This window comes from Bufo gargarizans, chromosome 5 (genome assembly GCF_014858855.1).
Source record: "Bufo gargarizans isolate SCDJY-AF-19 chromosome 5, ASM1485885v1, whole genome shotgun sequence".
In the NCBI taxonomy this organism is placed as follows: Eukaryota; Metazoa; Chordata; class Amphibia; order Anura; family Bufonidae; genus Bufo; species Bufo gargarizans.
The window spans coordinates 393274565-393301864 of NC_058084.1; the positions used below are offsets into that span (position 1 = coordinate 393274565).

Sequence of the window (27300 nt, forward strand, 5' to 3'; positions counted from 1 at the left end):
CACATATTTCTAGAAGGCCCAGGCTCCTCTGTGTAAAATACTGGTGAAATGCAATTTTTTTTTTGCATAATATAAAATGTAATCCGTCTGCTGCTGAAAAAATCATTTCATAAAAATCATACTGAAAAGTAGAAAGCGGTGTCCTGGAAGTTGTAGCAACTAAAAGACATAAGTACTCGTAAAAATAAGGTTGTCTTATTACAGGTAGTGTCCTAAATAATGTCCCCAAAATTGAGTTAAACACGTCCATTAAAAACAAGCTGTGCTCCTCCATTGCTAATGTTTTCAATGGTCTCCTGTGAAAAGAAACAGAAACATGTATGAGTTTCAGATAGAGACATAAGAGAAATGATTTTTCTTCAGATTAGAAGTAAAAAAAAAATCATACATCTCTATGATACCGAGTTCTGGCTAGTGATCCCACAGTGGGGGGCAGTATATTAGTCTGTAACACATTCGTCTGAAACTGACTCGCCGTTCACAGATTGCTCTATCTAGGAAGCCGGAAAGAGTAGACTATAATAGGGTGTAGCAGGAATCCGCCCACTCCCTGACATTTATCCTGGGATTCGGCTGAACACATCTCTATACGCAACAGTTTTTGTTTGGCTGAATCCTGCCGGATCCCATTATAGTCTATGGGGTCCTGCGGGAACACAGCACTATCCGGTTAGGACAGATCTGAGACCTCCGGCAAGCTGCTGAAATAGCCTGACAGATTGCTCTGCTGTCTTTGTGAAACTAGCCTAATTTAGCCAGAGGGTAATATGAGTGTTTTTGCGTTTGTTTGTGTATTTCACCATAGCAATGTGCACTTGCATACAGGGTTGTGCTGACTGAACCCCCCACATTTTTTTCTTTGTAATATATGAAGTAACTGGTGACTTTTGGTTGTGAGACAGTCATAAGTCCTCAATGAAATGCAAGATTTCTGAACACAAGAGAAACAGTAAACTGTAACTTTTACAGTGAAAATTGCTAGACCAAAAGTCGAAATGGGGTCCCAGTTTAGCCAGTTCAAGATTAGACGATTAATCAACTGCCCCTCATCCCTGACCAAATACATCTTTCGTCTTTTTAGTATATGCATCTTCAAAAGCTATAACTTGGCATTTACTGACTCCGATTTAGGCGTAGAAAATGGCTGGCACCTTTTCATAACTTCGACAGATCCACTGCCAGCGCAGGGCCTTGTTAAGGCCAGCGTCTAAAACACCCGTTTTAATAAATGTGCCCCATAGCGTATTTCTCATACACTCCAATGTTAATGCATTGGAGTGTATGAGAGAAGCAATCTAATGATTGCTTGTTATATAATTTATAATTAAAAAAAATTAAAAAAATAAAATCACACCCCTTTCCCAAAAATGTAAAAAAAAAAAGTAAACAATTAAAAATATACACATCATGGGTATCGTCGCATGCAAAAATGCCCGTACTATTAAAATATAAAAAATAGTTTTCCCATATGCCAAACGGCAAAATAAAAAAGACAAAAAGTAAAAATGGACGATTTGCCATTTTTTGGTCTCTTCACCTCCCACAAAGTTTTTTTTTCAATATAAAAATGCAAGAAAAACTATACATATGTGGTATTTACGTAATCTTACTGACCCAGAGAATGAAAGTAACAGGTCAGTTTTGCTTTATAGGGAATGCTGTAAACACTAAACTCGTCAAACTGTTGCGGAATTGTGGTGTTTTTCCAATTTCACCTCACTACATATTATGCAATATTAAATGGTACAACTTGTCCCGCAAAAAACAAGCCCTCACCTGGCTATGTAAACAGAAAAATTAAAAAGTTATAACCCTGGAAAGGCAGGGAGTGAAAATTTATAACTCAAAAACAAATAACTTTCTGGGTCTGAAAGGGTTAAAGATCATATAAGACCGTAGTCCCCGAATGTTTTAAAAAGGCCTTTTCACCTCGCTGCAGACCTAATCTTGGTCTGCTAAGAGCCATCATCTCCTGCAGTTACCTGACATGACTGCTGGGACTAGAGCAGGATGCGACATTGACCTGTATAGGCTCACTGAACGCTGTGTATACAGTGATGGGGCTGGCAGAGATGGTGAGAGACCATGAGCCTGGCCATTACTGATGACTGGCTCCCCGCACCTGAACAATCTCTGTGCAGCTTCTAACTTTGGAAGTACGTCCAGAAATATCTTTGCCCATTTAGATGCAATCCACCCAAAGTCTTTGGACGGTCTGTAACTTGTTAATGTGCAAGTAAATCATACTACGCAACTACAGAGTAAAGGGTATGTGAATATGTGGCTCATTTAACATTGAGAAGCCAAACTGCAAGCAATCTCAGAATGAGGGTACTTTCACACTGCCTTTTGAGGATCCGGTAGGCAGTTCCGGATCCGGCAGGCAGCTCCGGGAACGGAAATCTGTGCACAAACGAATAGCATTTGTAGACGGATGCGAATCCGTATCACAAATGCATTGCAATACTGGATCCGTCTCTCTGGCGCCATCTGGAAAAACAGATCCAGTATTTCTTTTTTCCCCCATTTTTAAAGGTCTGCCATGCGCAGACCAGGAAAACTGATCCGTTTTGCCAGAACACTTGGTGCCGGATCCGGCATTAATACATTTCAATGGAAAGTGTTCCGGCCAAATACCAAGTGCTGTGGTATTTTTTCCGGCCAAATTCCGTAAAAATGACTGAACTGAAGACATCCTGATTAGAGTTGAGCGAACACCTGGATGTTCGGGTTCGAGAAGTTCGGCCGAACTTCCCGGAAATGTTCGGGTTCGGGATCTGAAGTCAATGGGGACCCGAACTTTTCGGCACTAAAAAGGCTGTAAAAAAGCCCAGGAAAGAGCTAGAGGGCTGCAAAAGGCAGCAACATGTAGGTAAATCCCCTGCAAACAAATGTGGATAGGGAAATGAATAAAAATAAAATAAATACAAATTAACCAATATCAATTGGAGAGAGGTCCCATAGCAGAGAATCTGGCTTCACGTCACCCACCACTGTAACAGTCCATTGTCAGATATTTAGTCCCAGGCACCCAGGCAGAGGAGAGAAGTCCCGTAACAGAGAATCTGGCTTCATGTCAGCAGAGAATCAGTCTTCATGTCATAGCAGAGAATCATGCTTCACGTCACCCAACACTGCAACAGTCCATTGTCATATATTTAGGCCCAGCACACAGGCAGAGGAGAGAGGTCCCGTAACAGAGAATCTGTCTTCATGTCAGCAGAGAATTAGTCTGCATGTCATAGCAGAGAATCAGGCTTCACGTCAGCCACCACAGCAACAGTCCATTGTCATATATTTAGGCCCAGCACACAGGCAGAGGAGAGAGGTCCCGTAACAGAGAATCTGTCTTCATGTCAGCAAAGAATTAGTCTGCATGTCATAGCAGAGAATCAGGCTTCACGTCAGCCACCACTGCAACAGTCCATTGTCAGATATTTAGGCCCAGCACCCAGGCAGAGGAGAGAGGTCCCGTAACAGAGAATCTGGCTTCATGTCAGCAGAGAATTAGTCTGCATGTCATAGCAGAGAATCAGGCTTCACGTCAGCCACCACAGCAACAGTCCATTGTCATATATTTAGGCCCAGCACCCAGGCAGAAGAGAAAGAGGTCCCGTAACAGAGAATCTGGCTTCATGTCAGCAGAGAATTAGTCTGCATGTCATAGCAGAAAATCAGGCTTCACGTCAGCCACCACTGCAACAGTCCATTGTCAGATATTTAGGCCCAGCACCCAGGCAGAGGAGAGAGGTCCCGTAACAGAGAATCTGGCTTCATGTCAGCAGAGAATCAGTCTGCATGTCATAGCAGAGAATCAGGCTTCACGTCACCCAACATTGGAACAGTCCATTGGCATATATTTAGGCCCCGGCACCCAGACAGAGGAGAGGTTCATTCAACTTTGGGTAGCCTCGCAATATAATGGTAAAATGAAAATAAAAATAGGATTGAATGAGGAAGTGCCCTGGAGTACAATAATATATGGTTAAGGGGAGGTAGTTAATGTCTAATCTGGACAAGGGACGGACAGGTCCTGTGGGATCCATGCTTGGTTTATTTTTATGAACGTCAGCTTGTCCACATTGGCTGAAGACAGGCGGCTGCGTTTGTCTGTAATGACACCCCCTGCCGTGCTAAATACACGTTCAGACAAAACGCTGGCCGCCGGGCAGGCCAGCACCTCCAAGGCATAAAAGGCTAGCTCTGGCCACGTGGACAATTTAGAGACCAAGAAGTTGAATGGGGCCGAACCATCAGTCAGTACATGGAGGGGTGTGCACACGTACTGTTCCACATGTTAGTGAAATGTTGCCTCCTGCTAACACGTTGCGTATCAGGTGGTGGTGCAGTTAGCTGTGGCGTGTTGACAAAACTTTTCCACATCGCTGCCATGCTAACCCTGCCCTCAGAGGAGCTGGCCGTGACACAGCTGCCTTGGCGACCTCTTGCTCCTCCTCTGCCTTGGCCTTGGGCTTCCACTTGTTCCCCTGTGACATTTGGGAATGCTCTCAGTAGCGCGTCTACCAACGTGCGCTTGTACTCGCGCATCTTCCTATCACGCTCCAGTGCAGGAAGTAAGGTATGCACATTGTCTTTGTACCGTGGATCCAGCAGGGTGGCAACCCAGTAGTCCGCACACGTTAAAATGTGGGCAACTCTGCTGTCGTTGCGCAGGCACTGCAGCATGTAGTCGCTCATGTGTGCCAGGCTGCCCAGGGGTAAGGACAAGCTGTCCTCTGTGTGGGAGGCGTATCGTCATCGTCCTGCCTTTCCCCCCAGCCACGCACCAGTGATGGGCCCGAGCTGCGTTGGGTGCCACCCCCCGCTGTGACCATGCTTCATCCTCATCCTCCTCCACCTCCTACTCATCCTCGTCCTCCTCGTCCTCCAGTAGTGGGCCCTGGCTGGCCACATTTGTACCTGGCCTCTGCTGTTGCAAAAAACCTCCCTCTGAGTCACTTCAAAGAGACTGGCCTGAAAGTGCTAAAAATGACCCCTCTTCCTCCTCCTCCTCCTCCTGGGCCACCTCCTCTTCCATCATCAAGGAGACATAGAAGTGGTATCGTAACGCTGATAACGGCGTCATCGCCACTGGCCATGTTGGTGGAGTACTCGAAACAGCGCAACAGGGCACACAGGTCTCGCATGGAGGCCCAGTCATTGGTGGTGAAGTGGTGCTGTTCCGTAGTGCGACTGACCCGTGCGTGCTGCAGCTGAAACTCCACTATGGCCTGCTGCTGCTCGCACAGTCTGTCCAGCATGTGCAAGGTGGAGTTCCACCTGGTGGGCACGTCGCATATGAGGCGGTGAGCGGGAAGGCCGAAGTTACGCTGTAGCGCAGACAGGCGAGCAGCGGCAGGATGTGAACGCCGGAAGCGCGAACAGACGGCCCGCACTTTATGCAGCAGCTCTGACATGTCGGGGTAGTTGTGAATGAACTTCTGCACCACCAAATTCAGCACATGCGCCAAGCAAGGGATGTGCGTCAAACCGGCTAGTCCCAGAGCTGCAACGAGATTTCGCCCATTATCGCACACCACCAGGCCGGGCTTGAGGCTCACCGGCAGCAACCACTCGTCGGTCTGTTGTTCTATACCCCGCCACAACTCCTGTGCGGTGTGGGGCCTGTCCCCCCAAACATATGAGTTTCAGAATGGCCTGCTGACGTTTACCCCGGGCTGTGCTGAAGTTGGTGGTGAAGGTGTGTGGCTGACTGGATGAGCAGGTGGAAGAAGAGGAGGAGGAAGCCGAGAAGGAGGAGGTGGCAACAGGAGGCAAAGAATGTTGCCCTGCGATCCTTGGCGGCGGAAGGACGTGCGCCAAACAGCTCTCCGCCTGGGGCCCAGCTGCCACTACATTTACCCAGTGTGCAGTTAGGGAGATATAGCGTCCCTGGCCGTGCTTACTGGTCCACGTATCTGTGGTTAGGTGGACCTTGCCACAGATGGCGTTGCGCAGTGCACACTTGATTTTATCGGATACTTGGTTGTGCAGAGAAGGCACGGCTCTCTTGGAGAAGTAGTGCCGGCTAGGAACAACATACTGTGGGACAGCAAGCGACATGAGCTGTTTGAAGCTGTCTGTGTCCACCAGCCTAAATGACAGCATTTCATAGGCCAGTAGTTTAGAAATGCTGGCATTCAGGGCCAGGGATCGAGGGTGGCTAGGTGGGAATTTACGCTTTCTCTCAAATGTTTGTGAGATGGAGAGCTGAACGCTGCCGTGTGACATGGTTGAGATGCTTGGTGACGGAGGTGGTGGTGTTGGTGGTACATCCCCTGTTTGCTGGGCGGCAGGTGCCAACGTTCCTCCAGAGGCGGAGGAAGAGGCCGAGGCGGCAGCAGCAGAAGAGGCCGAGGCGGCAGCGGCAGAAGAGGTAGCAGGGGGAGTCTGAGTGACTTCCTTGGTTTTAAGGTGTTTACTCCACTGCAGTTCATGCTTTGCATGCAGGTGCCTGGTCATGCAGGTTGTGAACGTTCAGAACGTTAATGCCTCGCTTCAGGCTCTGATGGCATAGCGTGCAAACCACTCGGGTCTTGTCGTCAGCACATTGTTTGAAGAAGTGCCATGCCAGGGAACTCCTTGAAGCTGCCTTTGGGGTGCTCGGTCCCAGATGGCGGCGGTCAGTAGCAGGCGGAGTCTCTTGGCGGCGGGTGTTCTGCTTTTGCCCACCGCTCCCTCTTTTGCTACGCTGTTGGCTCGGTCTCACCACTGCCTCTTCCTCCGAACTGTGAAAGTCAGTGGCACGACCTTCATTCCATGTGGGGTCTAGGACCTCATCGTCCCCTGCATCGTCTTCCACCCAGTCTTGATCCCTGACCTCCTGTTCAGTCTGCACACTGCAGAAAGACGCAGCAGTTGGCACCTGTGTTTCGTCATCATCAGAGACATGCTGAGGTGGTATTCCCATGTCCTCATCATCAGGAAACATAAGTGGTTGTGCGTCAGTGCATTCTATGTCTTCCACCGCTGGGGAAGGGCTGGGTGGATGCCCTTGGGAAACCCTGCCAGCGGAGTCTTCAAACAGCATAAGAGACTGCTGCATAACTTGAGGCTCAGACAGTTTCCCTGGTATGCATGGGAGTGATGTGACAGACTGATGGGCTTGGTTTTCAGGCGCCATCTGTGCGCTTTCTGCAGAAGACTGGGTGGGAGATAATGTGAACGTGCTGGATCCACTGTCGGCCACCCAATTGACTAATGCCTGTACCTGCTCAGGCCTTACCATCCTTAGAACGGCATTGGGCCCCACCAAATATCGCTGTAAATTATGGCGGCTACTGGGACCTGAGGTAGTTGGTACACTAGGACGTGTGGCTGTGGCAGAACGGCCACGTCCTCTCCCAGCACCAGAGGGTCCACTAACACCACCACGACCATGTCCACGTCCGCGTCCTTTACTAGATGTTTTACTCATTGTTATCGTTCACCACAACAACAAAAATATTATTTGACCCAATGTATTGAATTCAAATTCAGGCCTTTTTTTTAAAGACAACTAACACTATCTGGCTATCTATTTAGGTACCGTATTACACTAATACAGGCACAGCAGTAACCACAGATTTAGCTGACTATGAATTTGAGGCCTATTATTTAGGCGCTGAGTGACAGGTTTAGGTTTACTGACAGAATTAGACTTGGAAATGCACAGTAGCGTGTGTGTGAAGTTATTCAGAATGACCCTATGTGCACCTTGAATATTATATACCCTTTTAGGGATGTATTTAAAGTAGGCCTGATACAGCAGAAACCACTAAATTAGGAAATTGCTAAATTGGGAATTGTATTTCAACCCTGAACAAAAACTGTGCTTTGACGGACACTAAATAACTAGCCCAGCCACAACAGTACAGCAGTAACGACAGATTTAGCTGGATATAAATTTGAGGCCTAGTATTTAGGCGCTGGGTGACAGGTATAGGTTTACTGACAGAATTAGACTGGGATATGCACAGTAGCGTGTGTGTGAAGTTATTCAGAATGACCCTATCAGCACCTTGATTCTGATATACCCTTTTAGGGATGTATTTAAAGTAGGCCTGATACAGCAGAAACCACTAAATTAGGAAATTGCTAAATTGGGAATTGTATTTCAACCCAGAACAAAAACTGTGCTTTGACGGACACTAAATAACTAGCCCAGCCACAACAGTTCAGCAGTAACGACAGATTTAGCTGGATATAAATTTGAGGCCTAGTATTTAGGCGCTGGGTGACAGGTATAGGTTTACTGACAGAATTAGACTTGTAAATGCACAGTAGCGGGTGTGTGAAGTTATTCTGAATGACCCTATGTGCACCTTGAATATGATATACCCTTTTAGGGATAGATTTCAAATAGCTCTGATACAGCAGAAACCACTAAATTATGAAATTGCTAAATTGGGAATTGTATATCAACCCAGAACAAAAAATGTGCTTTGACGGACACTAAATAACTTGACCAGCCACACCAGTAACGACAGATTTAGCTGGATATAAACTTGAGGCCTAGTATTTAGGCACTGGGTGACAGGTATACGTTTACTGACAGAATTAGACTGGGATATGGCCAAAAAATAACCACACTATTGATGGTTAAATGCACTTGGTGTGACAGCTTGACCAACCACACTACTGAGGGTTAAATGCACTTGGTGACAGGCGCAGCTTGCCCCTGATGTAGTATATGGCCAAAAAATAAACAGACTATTGCTGGTTAAATGCACTTGGTGTGACAGCTTCACCCTGATGTAGGATTTAGCCCAAAAACAACCACACCATTGAGGGTTAAATGCACTTGGTGACAGGCGCAGCTTGCCCCTGATGTAGTATATGGCCAAAAAATAAACAGACTATTGCTGGTTAAATGCACTTGGTGTGACAGCTTCACCCTGATGTAGTCTTTAGCCATAAAACAACCACACCATTGAGGGTTAAATGCACTTGGTCGCAGCTTGTGCTGGCGCACCACAAGACACAAAATGGCAGCTGATCACCCCAGAAAAAAGTGACTAACAAACGGTCTGGGCAGCCTAAAAACAGTGAGCAATTGAGTATCAGCAGCACAATGATCAACAGCTGCAGATCGATCAATTAATCAAGTCCTTTGGAGGAGTTAATCTGCCTAATCTCGCCCTACTGTCGCAGCCGCAACCTCTCCCTACGCTAATCAGAGCAGAGTGACGGGCGGCGCTATTTGACTCCAGCTTAAATAGAGGCTGGGTCACATGGTGCTCTGGCCAATCACAGCCATGCCAATAGTAGGCATGGCTGTGATGGCCTCTTGGGGCAAGTAGTATGACGCTTGTTGATTGGCTGCTTTGCAGCCTTTCAAAAAGCGCCAAGAAAGCGACGAACACCAAACCCGAACCCGGACTTTTACGAAAATGTTCGGGTCCGTGTCACGGACACCCCAAAATTCGGTACGAACCCGAACTATACAGTTCGAGTTCGCTCATCCCTAATCCTGATGCATACTGAATGGATTGCTCTCCATTCAGAATGCATTAGGATAAAACTGAAGCGTTTTTTTCTGGTATTGAGCCCCTGTGACGGAACTCAATACCGGAAAAGAATAACGCTAGTGTGAAAGTACCCTTACAAGTAGCTATTCATATCTCGTCACCATACCTTTGTCTATGTGTTTGCAGTTGCAGAGGTCCTGAAACAAGCCAAGAAGTCAATGAGCCAGAAAATATACCTCTGTCATTCAACTTTTAGAAGTCATTTCTATTTTGGTTAATAGCTCCACAGTTTCTTTCTAGCTCCAGAAATTGAATTCAGCTTTGTCTTTTTCTCCTGTTATTTTTTTTGTCACAAAAAGGAAAAACAACCATAATACAATATAATGACTACATGGCTCATCCTATCAGTTTGGACCCAAATAGACAGAACATAGTATTTCAATCCTGTTAATTAGGGCCACCTGAAAAGACCTGCAGATGTGCCCACCTTCAGCTTTCTCAAATTGAAATACGTAGAATCTGTCACCAGGAAAATGCTATCCAATCTGCAGGTTATAGAGCAGCAGGAGCTGAGCAGACTGATATATGGGTTTATGGGAAGGGATTTATCTTATGGATTGAAATCTGTTCTTGCCGCGGCACCGGCGGCCAGTCCTCATAACTGATAGCCTGCCCTATGTTAGGACTGGACTCCTAAACACAGAAAGAACTTTAATGAATAAACGACAAGTTATACTGAACCTTTTCCCACAAAACTCGATCTGCTCAGCTTCTCCTGCTCTAGAAAATGCTTCCAGCAGATCATTAGTAAAATTTCATTCAGGGCTGAATAGGCTGGGTGATTGGAGTCAGGTACCAATACCTTCTTCCTAAATCAGCAGCATTCCAATTGCCTTAAAAAGTCTCTCTCTGTTTCCCTCCCATTTCTTTCTCCCTCCTTGATTGTCCCATATCGAAAAAACGCAAAATTAATTTATTAGTATCAGAATTTTTTGAAAATGCTACACCATTTTATTGTATTTCTGATGAAACATAACAAAGTTAGGGTGCGAAACAAAAAATCCTCCTAACTCAACCCACCTTAAACCCTTAAGGACCATCCCTTATTAGGCCTTAAAGGAGTATCCCCATCTAGGACATTGATGGACTACATCTGGGACCCACTCCTATCTCCAGAACAGGACCCCTGAAGTGAACCGAGAGCAGCCCTACCCTTCCATTCACTGCTGTCGGAGTTGTGAAAACAGCCGACCACTGGCTCAACTATTTCCGTCATGAGTGTCGTAGTCTCTTTCACTTCGGAGCTCCATTCTCTAGATAGGAGCAGGTCTCTCAAGCGTGGCCTATGCCCCATTCACTTCTATGGGACTGATGTAAATAGCTGAGCCAGTGCTCTGCTATGTTCAGCACTTCCATTTAAATAAATGGAGGGCAGCCTTGCATGTGGATCCGCTCTTCTTCACTTTTCAGGCTCTGTTCTAGAGATAGGTTCGGGTCCTACCTGTGGGACCCACACCTATCTGACATTGATGGCATATCCCAGTAATATGCCTATAAAGATGGGCCAACCCCTTTAAGGACCAAGCTTTTTTTTGTTTTTTCTTCTTCACATTCAAACCATAAGAGCTGCTCCATTCTGCCTCCCTGACTGCCTTCACTGGTCTTCTGGTCCCCATCCTGCAAATTCCTTTTCCAATAGGTCACATGCACCACTGCAGCCAATGACTGGCCTCAGTGGTGACATGTGCCCAAGCAGCATGTTACCCAGCTTGGGGACATGTCACCGATGAGCCAGTCATTGGCCGCAGCTTTGCACTTTATCCTGTCCGTCTAGAAGTTTGGAGCAGGTGAGAAGCGTAGAGCAGGTGAGTAGGGATGAGTAAACCCGATGTTTATCAGGTTCGAGTTCGGGTGGTGGAGGAATTCCAATATGGATTCTGTTAGCACGGAATATAACGGAATTCTATGATGGAATGCAAAATGGAAGCTCTTAAAAGAGGCATTCCGTTTTGCATTCTGTCATAATAGAAGTCTATGGCCAGCATAACAGATCCGTCTGGTTTCCGTTATGGAGTTCAGAAGACACAGTCCTGTCCTGCATAACAGAAACCAGACTGATCCGTTTTGCTGCCCATAGACTTCTATTATGACGGAATGCCTCTTTAAGGCTTCCATTTTGCATTCCATCATAGGAATTCCGTTATATTCCATGCTAATGGAATTCATAACGGAATTCTTTCACCGCCCAAATGCCGAACCCAAAACCGAACCTGAAAACATCAGGTTCGCTCATACCGACAGGTGAGTATCCTTTTTTTCAATTACTTACATTTTTAAAATCTGGACAACCCCTTTAATTTCGTCATTCTAATGACAAAAAACTCAATGCCTAATGGTAATTTCCTTCCTATTTGATAAAGTAGTAATAATAGAGATCCCCTTTATACTTTTCTTTTTATACATTCTCATTCTGATTAGTTTTTACATCATTCAATGTCTAAAATGTGTGACAAATATATACTTCAACCTCATTTTATCTAGAAATGTTAACCTGTAAACTTATGCTGCTCATATGAAATCATTTGCTAGGGAGCTGAATACATGCAAAAGTCTCCCTTAGCTATAAGCTTTTGTCCCCATCCCCAGGTAACTTTTACATTACTATTTGTAGCATATAATTTAATTTCTACTGCACAGAAAAAGCACAGCATTTCTGAACTTTTAACTATATACCAAAGCAGAATATTAGTCATATAATTTCCATTTCTTTTCTGTTGCTGCTAATTGCATGCTGCAGAATACACAGAATGTACAGTTCATTGCTATTGGCAGTGGTAATGCCATCCTGTGATGCTGGCATCTGGTATTAGTATTTCTAAAATTAATAGTAATCTTATTTCAGATACTTATTCCACATTGTCAGCATATATCATAAGTAGCTTTAGGTTTTACTGAGATATGACTTGTTAATAATAATTAGGGTTGCATTGTTTCAGTTCTTGTATCAGTATTCTTCAGGCTTCCTGTATGGTGGCACACAGGATCTCTACAGTTCTATACTTTGGAATTGTAGATACTCCGTGTGCCTCCATACGTGCCTTTGGTATATATCTATTTATGCTTCGGTGTGAAATTGGAGAGATTCAGAGACAGAGAAATACAGGACCACATTGACTTTGTCAAGTACACTTTTATGGTCCGGTAGTTAACTTCAGCATTTATCATGTGGAGAAAGTTAATACAAGGCACTTACTAATGTATTGTTATTATCCATATTGCTTCATTTGCTGGCTATACTAATTTTTACATCAAATTATACACGTCTCGTTTCCAAGGTTACGCCCACCCTTCGATCCAGGATTGGTGGCTGTGCTTTCACACTATAGGAAAAAGTAATGGCCTATGTGTGTTCCTATGGTCCCGGCCACCAGAGAAGCCAGTGCTTTTTTCTTTAGTGTGCAAGCAAGGCCACTGATGCTGGATTGAAGGGTGGTCGTAATCTTTGAAACAAGACATGTATAATGTGACTGTGCTTGAACACTATAGGAAAAATTACCGGCCTATGTGTGTTCTTATGGCCCCGGACATCAGAGAGGCCAGTGCTTTTTTCTTTAGTGTGCAAGCACGGCCACCGATGCTGGATTACATGGTGGTCTTAACCATGGAAACTAAAAGTGTATAATGTGATGGAAAAATCAGTCTAGCCATCAAAGGAAACGATATGGATAATAACAATACATTTGTAAGGGTGGGTTCACATCAGCGCTATATATTCCGTTATGGCTTTACGTTATAACGGAAAATAACGGAATCCATAAGACTGAAGTCAAAACGGAAGCCTTTAAGAGGCAACCGTTTTGATTTGTCATAATAGAAGTCTATTGGAATCATAACGGATGCGTCTGGGTGCCGTTACGCAAGACGGAACACAAAGTCCTGTCGACAGGACTTTTTTGTTCGTTCTGTATAACGGGAACCAGACGGATCCGTTATGATTCCCATAGACTTCTATTTTGATGGAAAGCAAAACGGAATGCCTTTTAATGGCTTCCGTTTTGCATTCCGTCATTATACAAGTCTATGTCCAGCATAACGGATCCCTCCTGGTTTCCATTATGCAGGACTGGACTCCTGCATAATAGACCTGTTATGCTGCCCATATTTTTATTATGAGGGATCAAAACGGAATGCCTCTTAAAGGCTTCCGTTTTGACTTCCGTCTTATGGATTCCGTTATTTTCCATTATAACCATGTTATAACGGAAATCCATAACAGACTACATAATGCTGATGTGAACCCACCCTAAGTGTCTAGTATTAATTTTTACTACATGATAAATGACACTTGCTGAAGTGAGACAACCCCTTTAAGTCATGAGCATGAGACCTAAAGGGGTTGTCTTGTCTCAGACATTGGTGGCATATAGCTACGATATACTACCAATGTCAGATAGGTGCAGGTCCCAACTCTGAGTCCTATCTCCAGAACGAACCTCACAAAGTGAAGGAGAGAGCAGTGCGCAAGCACAGCCGCTCTCCATTCACTTCTGTGGGTGTTCCAAATTAGCCGAGCACTGGCTCCATTATTTCCAGCAGTAATGGACAGGAGGCCATGGGACATCCAAAATAGCTTAGTGCACTTGGTCGACAGTTTTTGTAACTTCCATAGAATTGAATGGAGCACAAGCTGCGCATGTGTGCTTTCCTCCGCCTTAAAGTCATCATTCAGGAAATAGTAGCAGGTCCCAGAGGTGGGATCTGCACTTTTATGACACTGGTGGCATATCCTAGCAATGTACCACCAATGTCTGCGATGACAAGCGGTTTAAAGGACTAAATTAAACCCATATTTTTTATTTGAAAATTACTTTTTTAAAGCAGAGTGGAGATCCTTGAGTCTTGTGTGTATATATCAATGATGTACATGTGTGACCTCTGCTCCACTCACTTTGATGGAGCTTGAGAGTAGTCCCATACACAAGGGACTCAGGGACCACCATTATCATGATCAGCAATCATATGTTTATCACCAATCTTGTGGAAAGATGATAAAAGTTGTGTATGGGAGACCCCTATAACTGGTCAGTCTACCAATGTTTCCCCAAGATAATATACCATCGTATGTTTGATTTCTTAAGCCAGTAGTCTTAGACTATTGACATCAAGGATATTGCCCCCTAAACCAGAAGTGAAGTAACCTACAGTATATCACCTGTCTGGAAGAAATGATACAGTAGTAGTACTCATGTTCCCTGCCATACCACAGACAATCTATGACTACAGTCATATATGATGGAAGAGAAAGCTGAATGAGACCCGTAACTTCTAAGGAACATGCACGCTGATGTACTGACTGATGTGAATAGCAAAGGTCATCAAATTGTGCACTTAAAAATCCTCTTCAAGTCTGGGTTTGCAGGATACAATGTTCACCACAATCAGACTTGGGAATGATGAATACAACTATATTCCAGCTTCCTACAAGCTCCATAGTATGGCACTCATGGAGGAATATAAGCAATACCGTGACTCCAATTTTAAAGAGGCATCCACATACTTAGCAACATTCTTTTTGGGAGAATACCCACAGATATGGCGGGACCTTCCACCTATGGGTGGGGCTTACATTTTTGGCTCAGGACTGCTCAAATTTGCCTGCACTGTCTGAAACTTAGCGACGGTGCCCACAAATCCTGGACTGTTGGTAACTATGTGCAGAGAGGTTTATTTTTGTCTGATTTATATACCGTAGATTAAAAAAAAAAAAAGAGCTGTGCTCCATCAGTTGCCATATTACAGAGAATACCTTTATAATATGGTGGCATAGAAAGCCACTACACAGCATTATACCCAGTGCCACTGGCTCTGTAGAACATGCCAAAAGTTATAGCGGTCCATTGTAGTGAATGATTCTTTTAGGTACCCTCTTACATGGGCTGATGGTGGGAAATAAATGAGTGCCAACATACAAGTCTTGCAGCGCTCTTTTAAAGGGCCTTTCACACGGCCCAATATAAAGTAAAAGAGGAAGGGACATTTATTATTATGGTCCTTTGTTCACTAGTTTCTTTTTATATCGTTGCCAGTACATCTCCTGTTTGCACAGGGTAATGTCAGCAAACAAGGATCTTTGGTGCCGCAGAAGTGGGCTTTTTGCTGGGATGTTGATTGATCGGTGGTACCTTTACAGACCATTGTCTCTTTCATCATTAGGTGTAAAAGATCCCTTAAAGGGGTTGACCCCATATCACACATTGGTGGCATATCGCTAGGATATGCCACCAATGTCTCATAGGTGCAGGTCTCACCTCTGGGACCTGCACCTATCTCTAGAATGGAGCACACAAAGTAAAGTAGAATGGACCACGCATGGAGAGTGGACCACCCCCAATTAATTTCTATAGGACTGATGAAAATATCTGAGCTGTGCTGCATGCTTGGCTATTTTCAGAAGTCCCATAGAAATGAATGGAAAGCGCACAGCGCAAGCAAAGCCTACGCTCTATTCACTTCTATGGGGCTAACAGAAATAGCTGAACCAGTGCTCAGCTATTTTCAGCACTCCCATAGAAATGAAAGGAGGACAACCTCGCATGTGCGGTCTGCTCTTATTCACTTTGCAGGGTCCGTTCTAGAGATAGTTGGGGGTCCCACAGATGGGACCCGCACCTATCAGACATTGGTGACATATTCAAGTAATATGCCCCAATGTATGAGATGGGCCAACCCCTTTAAACTAGTAATCTAATATATAAAGCTGAGTGTGTGTGTATGTAAGTATGTCTACTAAAGGAATCCAAACCGTCAAATTTACAATCACGAAATATGGCACACATGTACATCAGGTGTCCGGGAAGGTTTTAGACCAGGTCTTTGCTCTCTAGCACGTACCGTTCCTGAGATATTCCCAATAAATGCATTAGCCAATAGAAGCCTGGTCACATGACCCTTATCAGCCAATTGAAGCTCGAAGGCCAGTCTCCACATACACACAGCTTTACACCAGACAATTTTCTTCACTGCTGTAGGTGAGCTTAAATGGAAATCACTATTGAAGTAAAGCCATAACCTAATAGCACTTAGTACCTAATTTCAAGATGTGCTTTTGTTCCAGCAATCAATGTTTTTATCCTCTGAAAATCCAGTTTATTTGGTATGCAAATAAGTAACATAGTAACATAGTACATAAGGCTGAAAAAAGACAATTGTCCATCCAGTTCGTCCTGTCATCCTGCAAGTTGATCCAGAGGAAGGCAAAAAAAAAAAAAAAACTGAGGTAGAAGGCAATTTTCCCCACTTTAGGGGAATAAAAAACTCCTTCCCGACTCCAATCAGGCTATCAGAATAACTCCCTGGATCAACAACTCCTCTCTAGTAGCTATATCCTGTAATATTATTACGCTCCAGAAATACATCCAGGCCCCTCTTGAATTCCTTTATTGTACTCACCATCACCACCTCCTCAGGCAGAGAGTTCCATAGTGTCACTGCTCTTACCGTAAATAATCCTCTATGTTTGTGTACAAACCTTCTTTCCTCCAGATGCAGAGGATGTCCCCTCGTCACAGTCACAGTCCTGGGGATAAACAGATGATGGGAGAGATCTCTGTACTGACCCCTGATATATTTATATATATTAATTAGATCTCCCCCAGTTGTCTTTTTTCTAAAGTGAATAACCCTAATTTTGATAATCTTTCAGGGTACTGTAGTTGCCCCATTCCAGTTATTACTTTAGTGTTAACTACTTTACACAGTTTAGTGTCATCTGCGAAAATTGATACTTTACTATGCTAGCCTTCTACAAGATCATTAATAAATATATTGAAGAGAATAGGGCCCAGTACTGAACCCTGAGGCACCCCACTAGTGACAGTGACCCAATCTGAGTGTGTACCATTAATAACCACCCTCTGTTTTCTATCATTAAGCCAGTTACTTACCCAAATACAGGCGTTTTCTCCCAGCCCGAGCATTCTCATTTTATATACTAACCTTTTATGTGGTACAGTGTCAAATGCTTTGGAGAAGTCCAGATATACGACATCCATTGATTCGCCGCTGTCAAGTCTAGAACTTCCCTCCTCATAGAAACTGATGAAATTAGTTTGGCATGACCGATCCCTCATGAAGCCATGCTGATATGGCGTTATTTGCTTATTTCCGTTGAGATGCTCTAAGATAACATCTCTTAGAAAACCTTCAAACAGTTTACCCACAACAGATGTTAAACTTACCGGCCTATAGTTTCCAGGCTCTGTTTTTGGACCCTTTTTGAATATTGGCACCACATTTGCTATGCGCCAATCCTGTGGGACATTCCCTGTCAGTATAGAGTCCGCAAATATCAGAAATAAGGGTCTGGCTATGACATTACTTTAATCATATTTAAGTCGCTGATGTACTTTTTCCTGGGTCAGACAGGACACTTTTAATGGGGAATTTATTTTTACATTCTGCATGTCATCTGACAGTTTATTTTCCTCAGTGAATACATTGGAGAGAAAAATATTTAACAGGTTTGCTTTCTCCTCGTCGCTCTCTGCGACTCCCCCCTCATTACTCCTTAAAGGACCAACACCTTCAGAATTATACTTTTATATCATTGAAGAACATTTTAGGGTTAGTTTTACTCTCTTTGGCAATTAATCTCTCGGTCTCTAGTTTGGCTGCTTTTATTTGTTTTTTACATGTTCTATTTTTTTCCTTGTAGTTTATCAGTGCTTCCGTGCTACCCTCCTGTTTTAGTGATTTATATGCTTTCTTTTTGTCATTTATTGCTTTCTTTACAGTTCTATTTATTCACATTGGTTTATTTTTGTTCCTTAACCTTTTATTCCCATACAGTATGTATCTATCACAATGAGATTTTAGGATGCTTTTAAAGATATCCCAGTTTGTGGCTGTATTTTTATTTTTGAGGACTTTGTCCGAGTTAGTTAGGCCTATGGCCTCTCTTAGTTGACTAAATTTAGCTTATTTGAAGTTTGGTATTTTTGTTCCTCCCTGTAGAAACGCTCTTTTGAATGATAATCGGAAGGTTATTACTTTATGGTCACTATTTCCCAGGTGTCCCCCAACCTGCACGTCTGTTGTTCTGTCAGGCCTATTGGTTAATACTAAGTCCAGTATGGCCCCCCCTCTAGTCGGGTCCTGGACCAGTTGGGAGATGTAATTGTCTTTGGTTATTGCTAAGAACCTGTTTCCTTTATGAGATATACAAGTTTCAGTTTCCCAGTCTATACCTGGGTAGTTGAAGTCCCCCATAATAACCACCTCATTATGATTTGCCGCCTTGTCTATCTCGTTTAGTAGTAGATTTTTTGTGGACTCTGGTATATAAGGTGGTTTATAGAAAACTCCTATTGATAATTTATTGTTTTTAGCTCCATGTATCCCTACCCACAGTGACTCCACATGTTCATGTCCCTCACTTATATCTTCATGAAGTGTGGGCTTTAGACAGGACTTTACATAAAGGCAGACCCCCCCCCCTCTCCAGTTTTGACGATCCTTTCTTAACAGACTGTAACCTTGTACATTAACTGCCTAGTCATAGCTATCATCCAGCCATGTCTCAGTTATTCCCACTATGTCATAGTCCTCCTCACACATCACTAATTCCAGCTCACCAGTTTTATTAGTCAGACTTCTGGCATTAGTATACATACAAATGAGCCAGTATGGTGCCCAGAAGGGCGTCACTCTTGCAGGAAGGAGCCCAGACATGCTCCCTGCCACAATGTGTCCACCCTCAAAAGACGAACTTAAAACCCACGCTCCCAGGTCCCGCTAAGCCACGCCCCTGATCTAGTTAGGCCACATACCCTTCTACTCCTCAGCCGACGGGAATTGAAAAAAATGAAGGTAAAAATCAACTTCTGTCAGCTGCAGGGGTGGGAAGGAGGGTAACTTTCTTCCTGCAGCTCACACTTAGACAGCACTGTACTGCTGTCTTAGAGTGAGCTGTTCAAAAGGACACACACCTGATCTGGTTAGGCCACACCCCTCCCACTCCTCAGCCGACAGAGATTGAAAAAATGAAGTTAAAAATCAACTTCTAGGTCCCGCTAAGCCACGCCCCAATCTGGTTAGTCCACGCCCTCTCCCACTCCTCAGCTGACAGGTATTGAAAAAATTAAGTTAAAAATCAACTTCTGTCAGCTGCATCGCTGGGAGGGACAGTGACTTTCCTCCTGCAGCTCACACTCACTGACCTCTGGCTACCCTAGGGGCAGCTGCTGTGGAGGTCACAGTTAAGGGGGTGGTCCGCTATGAAGGGCAGTGTTAAGGGGTCAATGTCAAGGGTGTGGTGTGTTGTGAAACTCACTGTTAAAGGGGAACGCTGCTGTAAAGGTCAAAGTTAAGGCTGCTGTGGAGGTCCAATTTTAAGGGACGGGGCACAGTGGGGGGCTCAGTGTTAAGGGGGCAGGGTGCTGTAGATTTCACTATTATAGTGGGCCAGTGTTGATATCTTTTAACGACACACACAAACATTAAATGAAATAGATAGAATATACCCGAGCGAAGCCAGGTCTTTCAGCTAGTACAATATATATAGTAAGCAACACAAGCAATAAAATAGGAAGTCTTTACCCAAGTCTTTTACCTTTTCTGTCATTTCATGAGAGTGATGAAGCGAGTGTTCCCTTTCTAAAAACATCCTCCTTTGCTCATAACTGGCTAGGCGACAGGTAAGCCATGTAGATATAGTGCAAACGCTGATGCCAATACATGCAAGGGACAACGAGGCAAGATGCAATGAGGATCTTTTGGTGAGGGCACGTAGAAATTGGATGTTTAGGATGCCTCCGATGAGTCCACATATGCAGCAGGCAGAGAAAAGAATCATCTGCATGGCAGAAAGAAATGACACAAGGATCAGTACATTTCTGCAAGACCAAAATGCAGCTAATAGAAGGAGAACAGGATCAATGATATAAAATTGTAATATGTAATTATTTACTAAACTCAAAACCATCCCTTTTAAGAGATAATTTGAGAAGAAACAGAAACAAGTAGAAGAAATAGAATGTAGCTCCAAAATATCCATGGGCTGGTGATTTGTCTCATTTTGGAGAAAAAGGTTCCAGACAGCTGCTGCCAAGGTCAATAAAATCATAGGTTGCATGAAAAGGACCATAGATGCCCGTAATAAGAACATAGTCCTGCCACTTTACAAATCGCTAGTCAGACCACACATGGAGTACTGTGTACAGTTCTGGGCTCCTGTGAATAAGGCAGACATAGCAGAGCTGGAGAGGGTACAAAGGAGGGCAACTAAAGTAATAACTGGAATGGGGGAACTACAGTACCCTGAAAGATTATCAAAATTAGGGTTTTTCACTTTAGAAAAAAGACGACTTAAAGACGACTATGTATAAATATATCAGGGGTCAGTACAGAGATCTCTCCCATCATCTATTTATACCCAGGACTGGGTAGAAGAAGACTCTTTACGGTAAGAGCAGTGAGACTATGGGACTCTCTGCCTGAGGAGGTGGTGATTAGGGTTGAGCGAAATGCGCTTCGGATCAAACATCGTTTGAATGCTGTATGGAGACCTGTCTCCGTGCAGCCTTCAAATGTATGGGTTTTGCAGAGGTGAACTTCATGAGACTTCGGTGAAGAACTTCAGCATTCGATTATACAACGTGAAAACCATTTTAAAACTGCAATCTGTAGTCGGCTTCAGTACCGTGTTACCAGTCAGTACCTTAGCCTACTTCGGATTCCAGTTTTAAAATTATTTTCAAGTTGAATAATCAAAGTCCAAAGTTATTAAACGACGTCTCGCGAGACTTCGGACATAATGAATTTCACCTTTGCAAAACCCATACATTGTACCGAGATGGGTTTCCATATAGCATTTAAATGAAGTTTTGAATGAAGCGACTTCTGATCTATGATCTGAAGCGTGCTTCGCTCAACCATGGTGGTGATGGTGAACTCGCTATAAGACTCACTATAAGAGTTCAAGAGGTGCCTGGATGTATTTCTGGAGAGTAATAATATTACAGGCTATAGCTACTAGAGAGGGGTCGTTGATCCAGGGAGTTATTCTGATTGCCTGATTGGAGTCAGAAGGGAATTTTCTCCTTAAAATTAGGAAAATTGTCTTTGTAATGTTTTTTTTCCCCCTTCCTCAGGGTCAACATTGCAGGATAACAGGCTGAACTGGATGGACATATGTCTTTTTTTTTAAATCCTTATAAACTATGTTACTATAGTTGACCATGCTCAGTAATATTGCAGCAGAAAGCAGGTGTAATTACTAGTGATGAGCGGGAGGTGCCATATTCGATTTTGCGATATTTTGCGAATATTCGTTTGATTATTCGTCGAAATCGAATATTAGTAATTTTTCCAATTATCGCAAATAATATGTGATTTAATTAATCGCGTATTGCGATTTTTTCTTTTGATAGTATAAGGCAATGTTCCTATGACTAATTGACTATGGCTAGGCTAATATGTGTATTTTATGAAATTTCGTAATATTGCTCTAACTTAGTCTTTTAGAATATTACGAATATTCTAAAAGACGAAGTTAAAGCAATATTACGAAATTTCGTAAAATACACATATAGATTGTAATTTAGCTAATATAGTGCTATAATGCATTTTTTTCTCTAATTTTTTTTGCCTCTTCTGAACTTAAGTTTTGTAAAATATGTACACTATTAAAAAAATTACTATAGCAGTATATTAGCTAAATTACAATCTATATGTGTATTTTACGAATATTCTAAATATTGCTCTAACTTCGTCTTTTAGAATATTCGTAATATTGCTCTAACTTCGTCTTTTAGAATATTCCGAATATTCTAAAAGACGAAGTTAGAGCAATATTACGAATATACGTAAAAAGTTGAAATCGCAATTTGATTATTATAACTTGAATTAATCGGATTGCGATTTCAACTTAGCTAAGTTAGCACTGCTATATTCCATATTAGGCTAGAATTAACGAATATGGAATATAGCAGTGTTAAGTTGAAATCGCAATTCGATTATTATAACTTGAATTAATCGGATTGTGATTTCAACGTAATTCTCAAATCCGACAGTACATTCTAGTATATGGAGACGTTCCCATGGTGATGGGGACGCCCCATGAGCACGGAAGTCGGCAGAAGCGGCAACGGGCACTGACTGGAGCAGCCAGGAAGCCAGGAATCCAAAGGACAGGTAAGAACAACTTTAGGGAAGTGGGAAAGAAAAAAATATAACAATAAAAAAATAAAAAAAAGAATATTCGATTTTGCAAATATATAGAACAATATTCTAAATATTCGCAAAATCTCGAAGTTGCGATATTCGAGAAAAAAATTCGCGCTCAACACTAGTAATTACAACTATGCCGTCCCTTTCACTTGTATGGACGGCTCTGTAGTGTTTGAACAGAATGAAGTGAATGGGATGGCATAGTTGTAATTACACTTGCACACTACTGCAGTTTGGACGGCTAGCAGGTAAACAGTGAAGAGAACACAGCGCTCGTACGAGCTCTGCATTATCTTTAAACAAATGATCAGCGGAGGTGCCGACAGTTACACCCCCGCTGATCTGATATAGGTGACCTATCCTGAGAATAGATCATTAATATAACAAAGCAGACGACCCCATATAAAATTTTACCTGTCTTGTGAAAATCGGTTGATCCTTCCCAATAATTTTTTAAATTATTTTTGCAAAGGAGTGTTTCAGTGCCCAAAGGGATGCAGCCTAGCCCCTCGGTGCACCTCAGCTCCTCTGCTTTCCAGTGCTGGCCATATCCCTCGGTGCACTAAAGCCTTAATTTGCATAAAGAATAAAAGTCTTTACTCATCTGATCTTCACAAGACAGGTAACATTTTAATCAGCAAGATCAACCCTACTGGGTACCATACCTAGTTTAATATGGTAGATCCTGCTGATAGGTCCTCTGCGAAGGCACTGCTAATTTCGGCTTTTAGGAAACAGCACATTTTTTTTTATGTTTGTTTTTTTTATTTCTATTTTTTCAATTTTTTTTCCCCTGATGTTTGCAGTTTATGATTTTCTTTTGTTTATAAAATGTAGTCTTGGGGGCATTGTTAAAGCGAATCTCCCTATCCAACTGTTTGCATAGGCACATAGCTCTGGATCGCCTAATCAAAGCACTATTTTTGTTTTGTTGATCCAGGGCTCTGTTCCCAAGTTTTGATTGACAGGGCCAGGCAGTGGCAAAGCAGCGAGGGAGGGGGTGACCACAGAAAAAAGTCTAGCTTGGGTAAAACAAGAGCAATGCTGACGCCTTTGTTGCACTATAGGCCTAATTTGCATATTAAGAAAAAGTATCAAAACACGGGAATGGAGCCTCAGATCAACAAAAGAAAAACTGTATTTTAATCAGGTGAACTACAGCTATGTATCTATAGAAACAGTTTGGTAGGGAAGTCACTAGTGACACATTCCCTTTATGGGTCATCACTACTACTGGGATTATCCATCACTATGCAAAAGGAACCCCTCTCTTTGTAGTTGCTACAATCCATATTGGCAATAGCCTCATAAGGAGGTTAACAATCCTGCTCTGATTTTGTATGTCACTGGGGCTCTGAATATAGAATCTGACCTTCCAGTACCATGCTTTTACCGCACGATAGAGCTCAAGGATTTCTTCAGTATGGACAACCCTTGGCTGCTTTCTCCATTGACCGGCAGATACACCCTATACTACACTTTGGGCTAGATTTATCATTAGCTCAAGTCAGAATAATAGAGTGAAAAAGTCGCAAATTTTTGCGCAATCGCTTAAACTGCGCAAAAATTTGCGACTTTTTTCTGCTCTGCGCTATGCTCGCCAGTTTTCTGAAAGTGGGCGTGTTTTCTTATGTAAATGAATCTCTTGACAGATTTACTATTGTGACGATTTAAAAAGTCGCTAAAAAGTCGCAATTTCACTCCAGTGAGGACCATGCTTATCTTATGAGACTTTTTAATAGAACATGCGACTTTTTCATAAAAACGTGCAACTTTTTCGTAAAGATGTGCGACTTTTGTAAAGCTGCTTACTGACGGATAAACTGCTACCGTCAAACCACATTTATTACAGTCTTAAAGGGCCGATCATAAATCTGACTTGGCTAAAACTGACTTTAGCCATATGTGAAAGTGGAGTGAGCTGTCATGATAAATCTGGCCCTTTATCTCTACAGTTTACTTTTATCATTCATTTCTAGGTTTACTGTCCTTTAACCTTTTTAGGTTTTTACATCACACATAGAAATCACTTACATATTAGGCACTTACTATGAGTCCCGATTTCTTTTTGGCGCAGAAGACTCCACAGACTCCACAAATTAGAAACTAAAAAGAGGAAACACAATTTAACCGAGAAGTCTCACATCAGGTGGACAAAATGTCTGTTCTTTCTATTTTACACTCTTTTATTCTTAAAGGGAACCTGTTACCGGGATTTTGGGTATAGAGCTGAAGACATGGGCTGCTAGATGGCCGCTATCACATCTGCAATATCCAGTGCCCATAGCTCTGTGTGCTTTTATTGTGTAAAGAAAACCTATTTTATATATATGCAAATTAACCTGAGATGAGTCCTGTCCCTGACTCATCTCACATAGGGGACTCATCTCAGGTTAATTTGCATATGTATCAAATCGTTTTTTTTACACGATAAAAGCACACAGAGCTATGGGGACTGGATATTGCAGATGTGCTAGCGGCCATCTAGCAGCCCATGTCCTTAGCTCTATACACAAAATCCTGGTGACAGGTTCCCTTTAAAATCCTTTGCTGGGTTTGAGTTAAACATAGGACAATGCAAAAATGTCTAGCTTTATTACATTTAACTGTAACCAAAGAAAATAGTTGAAACTTCAAGAACGTGGTTATAATGATTTACCAGACAGATGTTAGTTGTCAGTACACAGAGACAGCCCTTTTCTGTTTGACTTATAAGATGAATGGCCGTTCACGGAGACATTTTGAGTCCACTCTAATGGGAGCCACTATTGTAGACCAGATCTCCATTGTGACTCATAGAGAAGGATCTGAGCAGGAGACCCCGTTCTGTGACATGCATATGCTTTAATGGGGCAAATAAACATGATTTGGTGTCGTAAGCCAGAAAGCAGTGACTTGTTCAATCTTGGCTTTCCTTCAGATCTGACTCTCAAACTTTTGTCAAGGTTTGGTTTTCGTTAGTTATCTACTTGTGGACTGCCGCTATAAACTACTTTATACTCTTAAGCGAATTTACATCAATTACCCTATTACCCGATCCTCGTTGGATTGCTTTTTATTTTTAATTTTTTTTTCAAATTTGCCTCATTCACCGTTTTCTCCTATCCCCCATGTTTGAATCCACCTTCCTGGTTGCTCATGTGTCTACTGTCCCATCATGCCTAAGGGCGGTGAGATGTGTCCTGACATCAGCAGATCATGTGACACTGACCACGCCCCTTGTTCTCACCAATGAGGCTTCCTACGTTACAAGGCTCCAATTTCCCACAGGGCGCAATGGTAAGCTAATAACTTCAGAAAATTACTGTTATGCTAAATGGTGGTATTTGTGGAAAGTGCTATCTGTTGGACAGGATACATTTATATTAGTGGGGGATTTGCATGTACTGTAGGATGCACACAGAGATCATACAGCTGCAGGAGCAGAATTCTGGTTGTCAGTGACAACTGGACTCCCTATAATGAAGGCCGAGGCAGTTTCAGCCGTGTCTCCCTAAACACTGTGAGCACCGTGTATACAGTTCAGTAAGCAGCCAGTCATGGCGATCAGGTAATCTCCAGATGCAAGGCAACTGCAGGAGATGCTGGGTCTTACGCATGCCATACATATTAGTCTAAAGTTAATCAAAATGGACAATTTCAACTAAAATGAACATTCACCAGTTAAAATTGAAAAAAATAATAATATTTTTTAGCCAACCAATGACAGAGCATTATTGTTTGAAAAGAAGTCGGCCATGTTTAAAATTTTCATCAGAAAAAGAGCTTTTGTTAAAAAAAAAAAATGAGAATTCAGAAATAAAAGATCTTTATTTGAAGATAGTCTTGTGAAGCATACACCACACAGCTACTTATATCCGACTAAACTGCTGAAGAGTGTTTGGAGGAGAGATAGATGGGCGGTTCTGGCATATCGCCATTACTGGCGCTGTGTCTTAGTTGTTGTGCTACAAAGCACTTTAGTGTCTTTACTATTTTCTTATGGATCACATTGTCCTATTGACTGGTAACAGTATTGATTGTTTATTATCGCTTTATTAGATTGTACAAACTACAAGAACGCTGAATGCTTTCTTTTGTATTCAATGTAATGTTTGAACAGCATCTCGTTGATTGTTGTACTGATTTGTACTAAGAAAAACAAATAAAAATCTTAAAGTAAAAAAAAAAAGAGATTTGTTTGAAAGAATGTTCGCAGAAAGATCTTTCGTTCATCGGCCGGTTTCACATGTCTATGTATATGTAACAGCCAATTGTACTAAGGCCCACTGCACATATATCAGTTGTGCCCGGCCAGTTGTTTTACACACAGCACCGATCCAGCGCCCATACAGTTATAATGCTGGACAGTAAAACGTGGCACACTTCTAGCCCCACCGCCAGCAACCAAAAACTGTGATGCTTTTATTTAAAGGGCATCTGTCAGCAGATCTGTACCTATGACACTGGCTGACCTGTTACATGTGCGCTTGGTAGCAGAAGACATCTGTGTTAGTCCCATGTTGTTCATATGTGCTCGTATTAAGAAAAATTATATATTAATATATGTAAATGAGCCTCTGAGACGTTACTATTATACCTAGAGGCTTTGCTCTCTATGCAACTGCTGAGGGCCAGTCGTGAT

General features: G+C 42.8%; 1 protein-coding gene across 1 annotated transcript in view; it reads right to left on the reverse strand.

Moving 5' to 3' along the window:
- Window positions 1-236: 236 nt before the first annotated feature.
- TMEM196 (transmembrane protein 196) overlaps window positions 237-27300 on the reverse strand; it is a 69500-nt gene continuing 42436 nt past the window's right edge. Inside the window, exons 2-4 of the mRNA XM_044295543.1 lie at window positions 24726-24782; window positions 20059-20301; window positions 237-296 (exon numbers count right to left, since the gene is read on the reverse strand). Of these exons, the coding sequence (XP_044151478.1) occupies window positions 237-296; window positions 20059-20301; window positions 24726-24782 (360 nt within the window). The remainder of the gene's footprint in view (window positions 297-20058; window positions 20302-24725; window positions 24783-27300) is intronic.